Raw genomic sequence first — 14,551 nt, forward strand, 5'->3', positions numbered from 1 at the left:
ACTGACTTAACAATCAACAGGTCACGTGATCTATAAACGAGGAAGTTAAAAGCCCGATACAATATAACATTATAGAGAGAGTCGGAGAAGGTGAAGGAGGTCCTGATATTTGTGACATTTCATCGTCTTTGTTGGGAGGGACGTATCACAGGTAAATATAGAAATAATGACAATAATTGATGAACGTTTTATAGAGAGAAATGTTGGAAACATTCTATATCTGTTAAAAGTGAAAGCTAGAGCTTTGGATTTCCTACTCGTAGATTCGGCTCTTATTTACTGAATACTTCTGATTGCATGATTATATTTGCTTGGGTTTACGAACGAAAGTTTAGTTTACTAACGTGTATGATACATATATTAATTAAAGCACTGTTTAAGATGAATATTCTGTCTATCGAACAGAAGGACGATAACATTGCTATTCCCCCCTTGAAGTAATTGAAATTATTCATTTTACACCTTGCATTAAGGCGTTGTCAAACATGTGAAGAGACATAACTTAAAACGTCCACTTCCTCATGTGTAAACACATATCTTCACACATACATTAAGTCCGCGTAGACAGGAAATCAGTGAGTAAAACCAATCTCCGTGAAAGGGTGTCGTTTAATGTAAAAGATACCCAATACACACACACAATGTAAACTATGTGGCATGGCCCTTATGTTAAATTGTTTGTGTAAACTTTATATCGATAAATGGCTGTGTTGTAGTGCATGGCGAATCGCTCTGTTTACTTATTCAAAATTATCTTAATTAAATGTCATAACTTTAAAGATCAGACCTAATATTTATGAATACAAGAAGCTTGAAAAGTTGACAAGGCAGTCATCGAAACATCCTGAACATTGGAGAGGTTAAGACCAGTTGATCCGACTGAAAAGTGTGTACGTGATGTGACTGAAACATCAAAAGATTATAGTGTTTGAAACCATTTATTTCCAAAATCTCAGTACGTAAGTATGCATTCGCGATATACCGCTTCATTATGGCTATATTTTGCTAATACGTCAGTTTCGAGATCCCAAAACGACGTGAGTAGAGAACAATTTACCGTCGATTAGTCCAACCATCCGGTGATTATTACGTCATCATTTGACGTGAGTTTCGTGACGTCATAATCACCGGAAGGTGCGACTAATCGACGGTAAATTGTACTTTACCACCGTCGTTTTTGGATCTCAAAACCCCCGTATTCGGACTAACAACTAGTTCGTCAGTTTATCCCATTAGATGATCTATCCTATAAGGTGAGGTTTCAGGTCATGTTGGACAATATCGATAGAACACTAATCGTAGTTCACACGGTAACACGCGATAATGATTTTAAACACATACATATGTATATGTGTGTCAAGTCTTAAAAGCATGCTCTTGGAAAAAGTTGTTCTAAAATTTTGCTCTTAAAAGCACCATATTAACAAAAATAATAACAATTTTCTAGGTTGATGTCTAAAGGTATTCTAAAGAGGAAGGGAGAGGGAGAGAAAGAAAAAAAAATCGATATCTTTTAAATACAGCCGCAATATTTTCACTTAGCCATTCATATTTTTGACATATTTGAACGAAGACGAAATTAAACAATATGAATAGAAAGTCGTTTTGATTTTTTTTTTGAAAACCACCATAACTCATATTACGAAACATATCACATAATTATATCATCAATCAAACATTTGCTTCGTGATATAGTGCCTGTTTCTATCTAGCTTGTTATCAACAGATCGTGAACATTGTGTTGCCATCAAACAGGAAGATTACTCCTTATTTAGACATCGTCTATATTTACAAATCGTGATCGGCCAACCCGGAAGTATACCCTAATGTTCCACGTTACGTTTAATACAAATACATAAGTTAATGGAATGTTAAGGTCATATCAGTGATTTAGCTTGACATATAACTTGTATAGGAAAAGGAAACTTAGTTTATCTTTCAAAAAAGAAACTACCATGTTGATGTTATAAAGTTACGGCAAGGACTAATGTGGACTAGTCGACTGAGGAAGGGGTCATCTTCTGAACTGAATTAACAAATTTTGTAGCAAAAGATAAAATTGAAACAAGATACATTATTCCACGTTTAAAACTGTTTCGTTACTCTTAATGACTTTAAGTTACCTCGCGAAGTTATACGATAATACAGTACTTCGACAACCTCACCTCCCCCCTTTCGCCATTAGGATAAATTCTATTACATATGACATATAAAATCTTACACTTTCGGAGGTGCCTCATTACAAAGCATTATACATATTTCGTCGTTAAAATCACACACCCTGGATATCGGACACCCCCAGCCCGCACCTTTGACCTTTAGGTGTCCAGCAGATGATTACATCATCCCCATACACCCGATACTTATCTAAATCCAGTAGGAGGCGAATGAAATATAATTCACTGGCTAGGCTAATCTAACATGGCATTAATCGCTGTGACGGTATCACACACAGTTCATCTGGTACACTTACAACAATGCTCAGCAACAAACTCTTCTAAAACTAGGATCCAGTAAAGAGGTCTAAAGATACCGATTGATTAAAACACATCGTAGAAATATGTGCTCCATTTGTGATTTAGAGCTAGACAGAATGCCTCCAACATTAAAGGCAACACAGGTTACTAGGTTGAATAAAAGACCTAAAGGTGATGTTGATTTCCTACAGGTATGGAGTGGGTGTAGGCAAGATATGACATCTTTAACTAAAACAATCATTCAACCATATACTTATTGTATTTAAATGATTAAAAACTGCTTCTGTCCATAATACAGCAATATTTCTTTAAAGAGGATATTAAAACAAGCAAGCCATTTTGACCTAAAACGGCTTAATTCATTCGGGATAAAGACCTTTACTTCATGTACTAAAAAAGTGATGTATATACTGTAGTATACACCTGGCGCATTAATAAGCTCAGTTTCACCACAATTATACTAATTCTAATGAAGTATTTTTACAAAAAGTCACCCTTTACCACGTGTATGGCTATACTGTGGCACCTAATACATGTGTATATAGTAAACTATCTATTTCATACACAGCGTGGTAAAAAATATTATTTCTTCCAAATGTTTTAAGTAAAACGTAAATTTGATTTTTAACACTTTGAAAATCAGAAATAGTTGAACTGAAACGAAATAGATCAGTATTTTCAACTTCTTATACTTTATATGTAACTTCGAAAGATGCTATCATAGACGATTTGTACGATGATTAATGACATGTTTTATGTTATCCTTTTATTACATTTTTTAAATCATGTATGATACAAGATTTTACCCTCTGGTTTGTCACTTGGGAAAACAGAAGGAAATTGGTGATGGCATAAAATCTTGAACATTTGCTGATCAATTTATTTATATGCAGCACAAAGCTCCTTCAAAGTCTTGTCGGTCGTGCCAGTGACAAATATCGTTAGACTAGACTTACGAAACAATACGGCTAAGCTCCTGTTATTTAGGGGACTTATTTCCTCTGACATAATAATTTACTCTCTTAAAGCCTGAATCACCCACTAAATCTCCGTCCACAAGTCAAACTAAACATAGTAACATATTCATTCGCTACTGTCGCTTATAGAATATCAACAGAACTGGGTATTATTGCAAGTTCCTGTTCTAAAATGATATATATGGCAGGGCGATTATATGGGATTATTGTACTTTAAAGTTAATTTGATAAAATAAACTACACCTTGGACTGACGACTTTCCAATCGCGTCCGTACCTTGATCCGATAGAGATAAGCACGTCTTTGACAGTTCCACAGCCGTCGTGATTATTATTGTGATGACGTTGCCTGATAGATTGGTCGTAATTGATCAACACAAACTAAATCTATTGTTGACCTACATTCGCCGCTTGAGGAGTATCGGGATATTATTTTTTTTTATTTACGACACATATGATCTTATTCCAAATGTATTTAGCTTAGACAGGTATTTTGTAGTTGCAAAACGCTCTACGTTATTTTATAATTGTCATGGGTTTTGTAGGTACAAGATGAGTTTCCCTTTACGTTATTTTATAATTGTCATGGGTTTTGTAGGTACAAGATGAGTTTCCCTTTACGTTATTTTATAATTGTCATGGGTTTTGTAGGTACAAGATGAGTTTCCCTTTACGTTATTTTATAATTGTCATGGGTTTTGTAGGTACAAGATGAGTTTCCCTTTACGTTATTTTATAATTGTCATGGGTTTTGTAGGTACAAGATGAGTTTCCCTTTAGGTTATTTTATAATTGTCATGGGTTTTGTAGGTACAAGATGAGTTTCCCTTTACGTTATTTTATAATTGTCATGGGTTTTGTAGGTACAAGATGAGTTTCCCTTTACGTTATTTTATAATTGTCATGGGTTTTGTAGGTACAAGATGAGTTTCCCTTTACGTTATTTTATAATTGTCATGGGTTTTAGGTACAAGATGAGTTTCCCTTTAGGTTATTTTATAATTGTCATGGGTTTTGCAGTTACAAGATGAGTTTCCCTGCTGGCCTCTATGACGCGTTTCGCGAAAATGGCGCGCCAACCTACTATGGGCCTAACCAGACAGCTTTTATGACAGACGTCCTAGAGGCCGGATTTATATTTGCCTTCATCATCCTAGCCATATCCTTCTACGTCGTCCTACCTGGTATCAGAGGCAAAGAGGTAAGTCACATAGTAACGCACTCAAACACTTCCCTCTTATTATAACTATGTAGACAAATGCCAAAATTCAAGAGTTTTCCGATCGGTGCAACATTGGGGACGAAACGGAACAACATTCAGATGCTACATTTAGGTACATGTAACTTCAGTGCTACGACAAGATATGATGCTGCTGGTAAAAACATTGAATTCTTACACCTTATTACATAACAATGCATCCACTTACACTCGTCAGCTTGACACCACAGAAACGCGTTTCTACTTTGCCATTTCTCAATAACGTAAAATGTGATGGACTAAAGCAGTTTTTATTGTTATTGGTGTTGTCATTGTTATTGCCGTTGTTGTTATTAATCGTTTTCGCCTTATTTTACAGAGAATATTCGCTTTCATCCGGATCACATCGTTTCTGTTCCTTGGAGCAGTGATAATTCGTAAGTTTATACAGTGAAATATGTTTGTGTAAACAAACCTCGCTTTGGTAGAGCCACGAAACAAGCAATAACGATATAAACATTTAAAACATACAATATGCATATAAAAATAATTGAAGCAAATCTTTACGTAAGTTCAGATATTTTTCTCGTTCGAAACCTCTTTTCCTATTACCAACTTGTATTTGTTATTCAGGTTGTATTTGATGCTAGTTTGATGTGAACGTAGTTAAATAGGAAAGCACTTTTCCTTAGCTATTTTAATCTCCGGGAACCATTCATCTATATAATCTTCGCAATCTAGGCTACATTTCTTGCTTGAAACTCATTTCATGAGTAATTGGTCACTACAAATAGTTTTATTAATTGATTGTTACAAATGAGAGCTCCGGAGGTGAACAAACGCTACTGTGATTCTCTGTGTTACAGTGGCCAACTTTACGTATGACTGGGAGGTATCAGAAATCAAAGATCTCACCACAAAGTACAAGGCCGGATCAAAGGCAGACATCCATGCTGATGTGGCCGTCCATGTAGGACTCCGCGGCATCAATATCACACTAAAAGGTATAGGGGGTCAGGTAACAACGCGTGCATCATAAATGGACAGGTATAACGCGTGGAATTTTATCAAGTATTAACTACTAAGTAACATTATTGGTATACACGCAAAGTATGCCGTGGGGTAGTTCAGAAAGTGTTCCATACAATATAAATTAAAGTTCTATGGATATACATATATATTTTCTGTTATGGCAAGTGAACCATATATGTATCATTGTGTCAGATGCTAATGGTTTTGAACTAATTTAAGTAATCTAACTAGACGGCCTAAACCGGCCAACGTTTCCCCCGCAAAATCTGTACTTCAGCCTACAAATCACAGTGCGATATCTTGCGATAATTCATGGGCATTGATTCGGGGTGTGGTTTATCTACTGAATGTTTTACAGGACTACCGGAAGTTCAGAGTGTAGACAACCTAAATGAGACCATCGACTACAACGAACATTTTGATTGGAGATGGGAGCAGGGCAGATTTGGCTTCGGTATCTTTGGTAAGCTATTCTTAAATGTATCGTGGTTGAGAAAGATAGCAAAGTCAAGTTGAACAAAGACAATGTTCGGTTAATTAACTTAGCCTTAATAACTTAGTTTTTACTAAATGTTTCTGTAGAAGGAATGGACTGGGTCGATGGTTGGTGACAAGGTAGCTCAATCGGTAAAGCATCCGGCTATAGTGTTCGGAGGTCCCGAGTTCGAGCCGCGGTCGTCTCTCCTGTTAAAACTTTAATCCGAAAACACAAACGTTATTGAGAATATTACTCATAAATCTCAACAATTAAATTGTTACTCCACAGCTGGCAGGTTTAACCGTGAGTTCCGAGCAGCCCAGTTCCGCGGTCTGCCCCTCCCAATCCTGTGGATAGCCGAGTACTTCACGTTTGACGGAGAAGGTATCCGTTGGGGACGACATTACCGCCAGGCGGGCTGGTACGCCCATATCATGATGTGGTTGGTACATTATATAAAAAGACTGTCATAGAAATCAATCTGAAACAAGTTATTTCTTACAATAGATGCTGTTATTTTTACGGATGATACATAAACTATTTTAGGTACAGACTTTATAGTAATCAGGGGCTATATCGGATTTCATTTGCACAGACAGAGCACTAGACTATATTTTTTCATGTATTTTTTATATTTTGTTTTAAGTGATAATTTTCTGCTTGAAATAAAATATGTGTAGTAAACGTAGTTTTTCAAAATTTCTATTAAAATTACCAAAATAAATTGAAATATTTTAGAAAATGTGTAAAATATGTTTCCTTTTGTGTGAGCGTAGGTTGGCCTTGCCGTTGTGGGTCCTCACAGTGATTCTGTTCTACGTCCTTCTCCGGTACGGGGCCTGTATGTTGATGTTGACTGGAGCTGTCATGGTGACAGCCAATATTATTTGGTCCTCCATAAGGAATTTCAATGAATTGATAATCCCCTTTACTGAAACGAAGCAGCTTGTGTTCACCTACGGTGGTTCATACTGGATAAATCTTGTAGTCGGTGGGTACCAAGTCGAGTGTGAAACACATTGGAAACAATGTAACCGTTTAAAAGATTGTAGTGTATGGAAATAAACACTTATTTCTTTGAGCTTAGGTGTTCTCTAAGCAGACAATGTACTAAAAACTATCAAAATAGCAGTCTAGTTCAACTTCGAACTAAGCTGATTATCATTACCTTTTAAAGATGCTCTTAAACGTATGTCACATAAAGTTGACAGAAACAAGTTTTGGCACATCAATATTATATCATTTTCTAGTTATTCCTTATCTATAAGGAATTCCTTAACTTTATTTATAGAACACCATTACAGAAGGTTAGGAAAACTCTCTTAGGGAACGTTCTGTACCTCTGTAACGCTTTCCTATGGATGCTTTATGTTAAGGAATTCTTTAAAGTTAAGAAATGCTAATGACATTGAGTCAAGCAATGATGACTTTTACTGGTAATACAATATGCAGGTGAATTTTTCGACAGCTTTATTTGATGTACTCATTTATATCACTTGACAGGGATCCTTTGTATCGTCCTGGGAATCATCATTTATATCATGGACCTGAGGTTTCCAACTGCCATATCCTCCTTTTTCGGTGTCGATGTCCTCCAAGATATTGATGAGGTCCAGGAGGAAGGTATTTATCTGTAAAAAAAACACCCCCCCCCTTAAAAAAAACCCAACGAAATTAATTATTGCATATTGCACTGCAGTTTTAACACAGTTTAAGCTTTATCAATTTCTTTAAAATAATGCACACCGCACTGCAGATGTGTTAACACAAGCTAGATACAAATGTATACCGATTTCTTTATCCATTATCACAATTTAAAGATAGACCGATTTCTTTATCCATTATCACAAGTTAGAGATAAACCGATTTCTTCATGCATTATACACCAGTTTCTTTACGCGTTAACACAATCTAGAGACACATGTATACCGATTTCTTTAAGCGTTACCACAAGTTAGAGATATACCAATTTCTTTATGCATTATTACCAGTTAGAGATATACCAGTTCTTTAAGCGTTACCACAAGTTAGAGATATACCGATTTCTTTAAGCATTACCACAAGGTAAATATATTTCAAGCATTAAATTGCCAAACGCGCGTTATTCAATTTGTCTGCAATCCGGGAGAAATATAGGACCATAAATCCCCCCAAAAGGCAATTTAATGCTTATATTTCGGGTTCGTATTATTTTTAAGCTAACCTGTAATGTACACTGTAATCGCTATTACCAAATCAAATTAACCGCTGCCCCCGTCAGTAGAGCCTCTTCTTGTGACGTCATAAGTACCTCCGACGTCATGAGAACTCCCGACGTCATTCGCGGATAAAAAATATGTCCATGGAAATAAACATAAAATCATTAGTACGCCTTTTAATCAATATGTTCCATCATTAGGATGTTCAACATTTTAAAATCATAACTACAAATATTGTTGCGAATTACAAAGAAAAATTGGGGATTTTCATTTCGGTAGCACGCAAGTACGCACAAAAAATGCACATCGCGTCATTACATCATGACGTCGCTCAGAACGACGTCACAATACATGTTATGCATATCACTACACCAATAGAAATTATAGGAAAATTATGATCTCATAAAATCCCTTTTTGGTTTGTAAAGTTATATAGTGTCAGTCCCGAGCAAATGGAAATATACCGATTTCTTTTAATAAAGCTAAGTGTATGTCCTTTGCAACTGTGGAATAAAGTAAATACGTACTACGTGCAAGAAACTTGTTTATTTGTTATACATAGGAATATTGTTATTTCAGACCTTAGTCTCCAGAAATCTGACAATGGTGGAATGGAGATGGGTGAGATGCCAAGCTCCTCCGCTAATGGACATCGTCCTGCACCGCCTCCTCCTACTACGGCTGACGACAGTGACGAGGACGATGACGAAATATACGAACCTCCGGTAGGGGACGCTGTTTCAGCTATAATTGGGCGTCTAAAGATTTATTTTTTGGGGTTCATAATTCAATACTGTGTATTTAGACACCGATCGATCTAAACAACCTGTTATCACAGGTTACCTGTTAACTAGCTTCCGGACTGCAATGTTATACTGTAAAATACGAGACAAAAATTCTTCTTTTTCTCTTTTATCAACATTTTTCTTAAAACTGATAAGGGAATTAGCACAAGATACATAGAAAATGATGAAGTATTTTTCGAATTATTTCCTTTTTATAGTTAAAAATATCGTGGTTAAATCATCAAAGGAACTTATAGCAGATAAAAGATATTTAGACATACTCTATGTACATAATTTTGTAGAGTATTCTCTACTCAAGTCGGTATTTGAAATAGAACAAGAAGTACGTGTCTTTTACTCTTATATACACATCGTGAAATGAGATACATAAGATGCTGAACCACAGATACTGTATCTATGGTAACATAATAATTGACAGTTACTCGTGACCCCAGGGACATCTGCTTTGCTTACATTTCTCTTTAAGTCCTCACGAACACCCCCCTTATGAGTTGTAGAAATAAAGCAGTGTTTGCATTTGTCAAGTGATGGTGTTACATTGACTAGTTTTAGGCTATAGGATTGTCATTAGAACAGATGTGCAGGTATAAACAGGGCTGTTGTGTCCGACTTTTAAACAGAACAAGATCACCTGCTGGGCAAACATATACTGTTATTTTCTCGTGATCAATCAATAAAGAAATTGGACATACAATAGAACACAAGCGAAGCTATACCGAGTTCAGTCATCGTGTCTTCATATGCTTACATATATGTCTATATGTGTTGCGTTCATGGCAATTTTCAAAAACCGAAAATGGTAAATGGGTACCTATAAAATGTTACTGGTTCAGTGAAAGCTATCCCTTTTGTGTCATAGATGTGTCACCATTGTATGTAATATGATGGATAAACACCAGCGACTTAGTTAAACGGTAGTAATTATGTATATTGAATTTCACGTTTTAGATTAAAATTGACACTTATTCAACATGATATCAAAATGAGCAGGCAACCATTGAACACATAATATTAATAAGTAAACATTGATGTCGGAAAGGTGTTTAACAAAAGGAAGTGAAATCCTAATAAAATTACCTTATCTACAGAGAGATTGTATTCCTCTGATCTCTTAAGAAGATCGTATCGTGTTAACACCCTTGCTGTCTGAACTTAATGCTAATATTTCGATTTTCTGATTTCTCACAGTTTTATTATTTTCAAATTTTGGTTTGCAGACGTTCCATGTACAACAGCAACAAGAAACGAGAGAGGAACGTTACCAGAAGCGAAAATCCCGTAATTTGACCAAGAGGTTGCAGGCACCCCGCCGAAGGCCGCCACCTCCCATTCCAGGAGACGAATCTCCGGAAGAACTCTATGAGAATGCAGCGTGAGTATTACCTAATATAGCTGATCTAATGATATGCTACGTAACGACAAGATTTGAATTATCGGACATTCCTTTCTGGAATTCAAGAAGCTCTCATATCTGTGAAAATGCAAATATGTAGTGATGTCTCAGAACTTACACGGATTTGTTTTTTGCTTTCAGTTTCAATCGAGTGTAGAACCTCACCATGACAGTTGGACGAATTTTTGGTAAGATGGTAACAATGCCATAGCTATGCATTACATGCGTAATTGGATGAGGTTACATAACAAGGACTTAATAGGATTGAACAAACTTTCCTTGGTGTTTAATATGCATGTGTTAAAGTATAAAAAAAATAATAATTTGGGATGGGATTATGTTTTCTACATGTTTTAGTGTATGAACCCAAGATGTGTTGTGTATTATATTCTTCTTTTTGTATACTTTATTTCGTATCTAGAAAAGTAAATAAAAATTACATAGTATAACAAATTTTAAAGAAGCAATTTAAAATAAAAAAGTATAAAAATGAATTAGAAAATAAATAATCAATTGCAAACCTTTCAAAACTATAAAGACATATACTTTCTGAAAGAAGTTCACAGTAAATTTTTTTCAGGTTTAAAAAGGCAAGTGGTAGTGATATGTTGAGACATCAACCTGTACTTTTGATCGATATGATCAGACGTTCGCTGTTCTGGTAATGGCCTTACTTAAGACACAGTCTGTCGATCCTGGGAGGATAGTCCTGTTATGTGAGGAATAGGACGAGGAATGGAATGTTTATGGAGGAACAACCTCATAATCTACACTATCTACATTATCATCACTATCGAGACGTCGTCTGAATGATACCAGAACTGTTATTTACTGACCATTTGTACTTCGTTAGCCTATTGTTCCTAGGACAATATTTCTGTGCCATACTGTATAGTAAAATGTGAATGCAAAATATGCGACACTTGAAAGGGACTTGTTTACATTTATTATCATTTACATTGTAATAATATTGCTACACCTACACTACTGTATATTGCATGCTCAATTAACTGATATTTAATCTCATTTTATGGTTTAAAACTAGGTCTTACGTTTATAACGTTTATAGCTGTTTATTATGTAAACTGACTAAAGTATCGTGTCCTAAAGCTGTTGTCATATACTTGTATTGAGCTAAAGAACTAGATTGCAGTATCATTTAACAATCCTAGGCTTAAGTGTTTATTTAGCGAGTCAAAAATGATGAAAAGATTCGTGATGTCATATGTAATTGGCTAAGTAAAAACTTAAAAACTGTAGTCAGGTTCTCATCAATGATATGTATTAATATTCACTGAATTGTATAACCCTTTAAATAATACAATTTGTACAAACAATGAATTTCAGTCCGTTATACTTTTATACTATATGTTTTGTAAGTTATAGCATATTCAACCACACATTTTAAAATTTCTATAATATAAGGGGATATTTACAATACAAGATAGATTTGTTTTTCTGAAAAGGGTATTGTACGATGTACCTGGTAAATATGGACTTTTCATTTGGCTTTTTCATGAATGTTTTCTTCATAGATTGTATGCTAAGTATGTAATTTGGTTTGTCTTAACACTGACCTTTGTAATTGGTTGAATAAAAGGCTATTATATTGAACAAAATCTTCCCTAAATGATATTGTTTCTCCATTTTTCCTTTCCGAGACCTCCACTATCATTTTTTTACTTATAACATTAACACATAGCATATACTGGTACGAAGGACCTACCTGTCATACAGTACTGTGGCATAGAGTACATAACCTTGAAAGCTGTATTGCTGAATATTCAAGTAAGGGCGATGCTAAGGCTTTTGGTGACTTGAATAGCAGAACACGTACGGATGATGATTTTATTAGACAAGATTATATAAATCAGAATATACAACAACATTTGCAAAGTTTTCAGATGTTGGCATTACAAGAGAATATGGTACAAAATTGTTAAATCTATCTAAGGCATCTGTCCTAAAAATAACAAATGGAAGGAATAAATTTTAGATAATAGATTTTACATTCCATGGTAGAATCAGTATGAGTGTAATTTATCATCTTATTATGCATACCCAGCTAATTTCAATTATTGATACGTATATATACAAACATATCCAAATTAAATAAGATTTATCTGGTACACGTGATAATGTTAATGTCAGATACTAAGAGGTCTGTATATAAATTGGATTATGATTTTAAGAATCAATGCGTTACAACAACACGTGATGATATTGATAGGATTAACGCTGCAAGTAATATTGAAGGGGGCATAACTCATAAATATATAAACACCTGTGTTTACAATGCCACGCATGAGTTGACAAAATTACTATCTCCATTCACGAAAGTAGAACAGGCTGATGAGCGACCTGAGAGGTCAGACCAGAACTTCCGGTTTCAGTCACGTGTTTCTGAGAAAAACAAACCATGGTTTGACGAAGAACTACAGAGATTAAGAGGTCTGTATATATATAAGTTAAAAGTATTAAATAGAGACAAATCCCACAGTAATAACTAAAAGCTACATGCAAGTAATCGAGAATACAAAATAGCAGAGATACGCAAGAACATGTATAGGAAGGTAGAAGGTGATATATTGGAGCATTTAAAAGGAAATATAACCCTAGAATTTTTATATATTTTTTTTCTATAAAACGCGTTAATCAAGCAGCACAAATATCTGCCGTTTATGATTATTTTAAAGAGCTTGCTGTCAATAATAATGACATGACCAGGGTCACAATGATAATACGGATGACTCTACTGTGTTTTAGGAATTAAATCACTCAGGAATTTGAAAAGGCTATTAGGGGGTTGAAAAGAGGTAAATTTCACGGCCTGGATGGCATTCATAACGAATATTTTATTGAATTCAGTACAAATACATACTTGAATTCTGTTCTAAAGACAATTTTCAATAATATTTTGAGCTCAGGTTTGTTCCCTGAAGCTAGGTCAACTGCTGTAATTATACCAGTTTATAAGAAAGGAGACAGTAGTGACCCTGTCAATTATAGAATTATTAAATCAATATATAGCCAAGTAAAATTTTGTGTAATCGTAAATGGGAGATGTTCAGATTTTTTTGTAAACAATATGGGCCTCGCTCAAGGAGAAATTATGTCACCGATAATGTTTTCATTGTATGTTAATGACTTTGAAAACTATTTTATAGAACATGGAGTAAATGATTACCAATTTGGTGAGTTAAACCTTTTTCTCATGATGTATGCTGATGACATTGGTTTTGTTTGCGGAGTCTGCCTGGGATTTACAAAACATGCTGGACAACCTACATAATTATTTGGAAACGTGGAATCTAACTATGAATGTTAAAAAAGGTGGCAAGATACGTAAAGAAGATTGTTGGTTTTATGATGACAAACAGTTGGAAGTTATAGACCAATTTACATATTTGGGAGTTGTTTTTAGATTTAATAACAAGTTAAATGCATTACAAAAAAGTTGTTGGAACAATGGCGAAAGACTGTTTTTGCTTAGTTTTCAAATTGTAAATTTATGCAAATGAATTTATATACTCTTTTAACTTTATTTGATACCTATGTTATCAGTGTATTAAGTCATCGGAACTCTGGGGTGACTGTAAAGCTCCAGATATTGAAAAAATACAGCTTGAAGTAAAAGTATAATACATGTTACAAATCCACATGCAATGGTGTAAGACTCTTTCATATGTGGATATGAAGGATATGGATATTTTACCCGAGGGTCACAAAATGTTGTAAAACCCGAGGCTTGCAAGTTTTCCTCTTTTCACACCAGAAAGTAACGTATGATAAAATACTGGTTGGAAATTATAAATTTTAATAACTGTATTTTGAAAACTGCCGATAATGTTTTATTGAATTGAACAAAATCGAACATGTATAGAAGACATGTTGTACAGTCATGGTTTTGGTGATCTTTGAGTAAACATAAAGCATACAGTTGTTCCTTCAAAAATTATACCAATATCAAACAAAGAATAAATGATATAAATT

General features: G+C 34.8%; 1 protein-coding gene across 1 annotated transcript; it reads left to right on the plus strand.

Annotated features, from left to right (window-relative positions):
• Positions 1 to 12,188, plus strand: LOC138322712 (dual oxidase maturation factor 1-like). The gene is made up of 12 exons (XM_069266762.1): positions 1 to 151; positions 4,474 to 4,654; positions 5,031 to 5,088; positions 5,518 to 5,655; positions 6,042 to 6,146; positions 6,450 to 6,603; positions 6,938 to 7,152; positions 7,665 to 7,784; positions 8,939 to 9,084; positions 10,383 to 10,537; positions 10,700 to 10,746; positions 11,139 to 12,188. Exons 2-11 carry the CDS (start codon positions 4,481 to 4,483, stop codon positions 10,713 to 10,715), a joined length of 1,281 nt encoding a protein of 426 aa, XP_069122863.1. The 5' UTR covers positions 1 to 151; positions 4,474 to 4,480; the 3' UTR covers positions 10,716 to 10,746; positions 11,139 to 12,188.
• Positions 12,189 to 14,551: the final 2,363 nt, after the last annotated feature.

The sequence above is a fragment of the Argopecten irradians genome, chromosome 5, assembly GCF_041381155.1.
Source record: "Argopecten irradians isolate NY chromosome 5, Ai_NY, whole genome shotgun sequence".
NCBI classification, from domain to species: domain Eukaryota; kingdom Metazoa; phylum Mollusca; class Bivalvia; order Pectinida; family Pectinidae; genus Argopecten; species Argopecten irradians.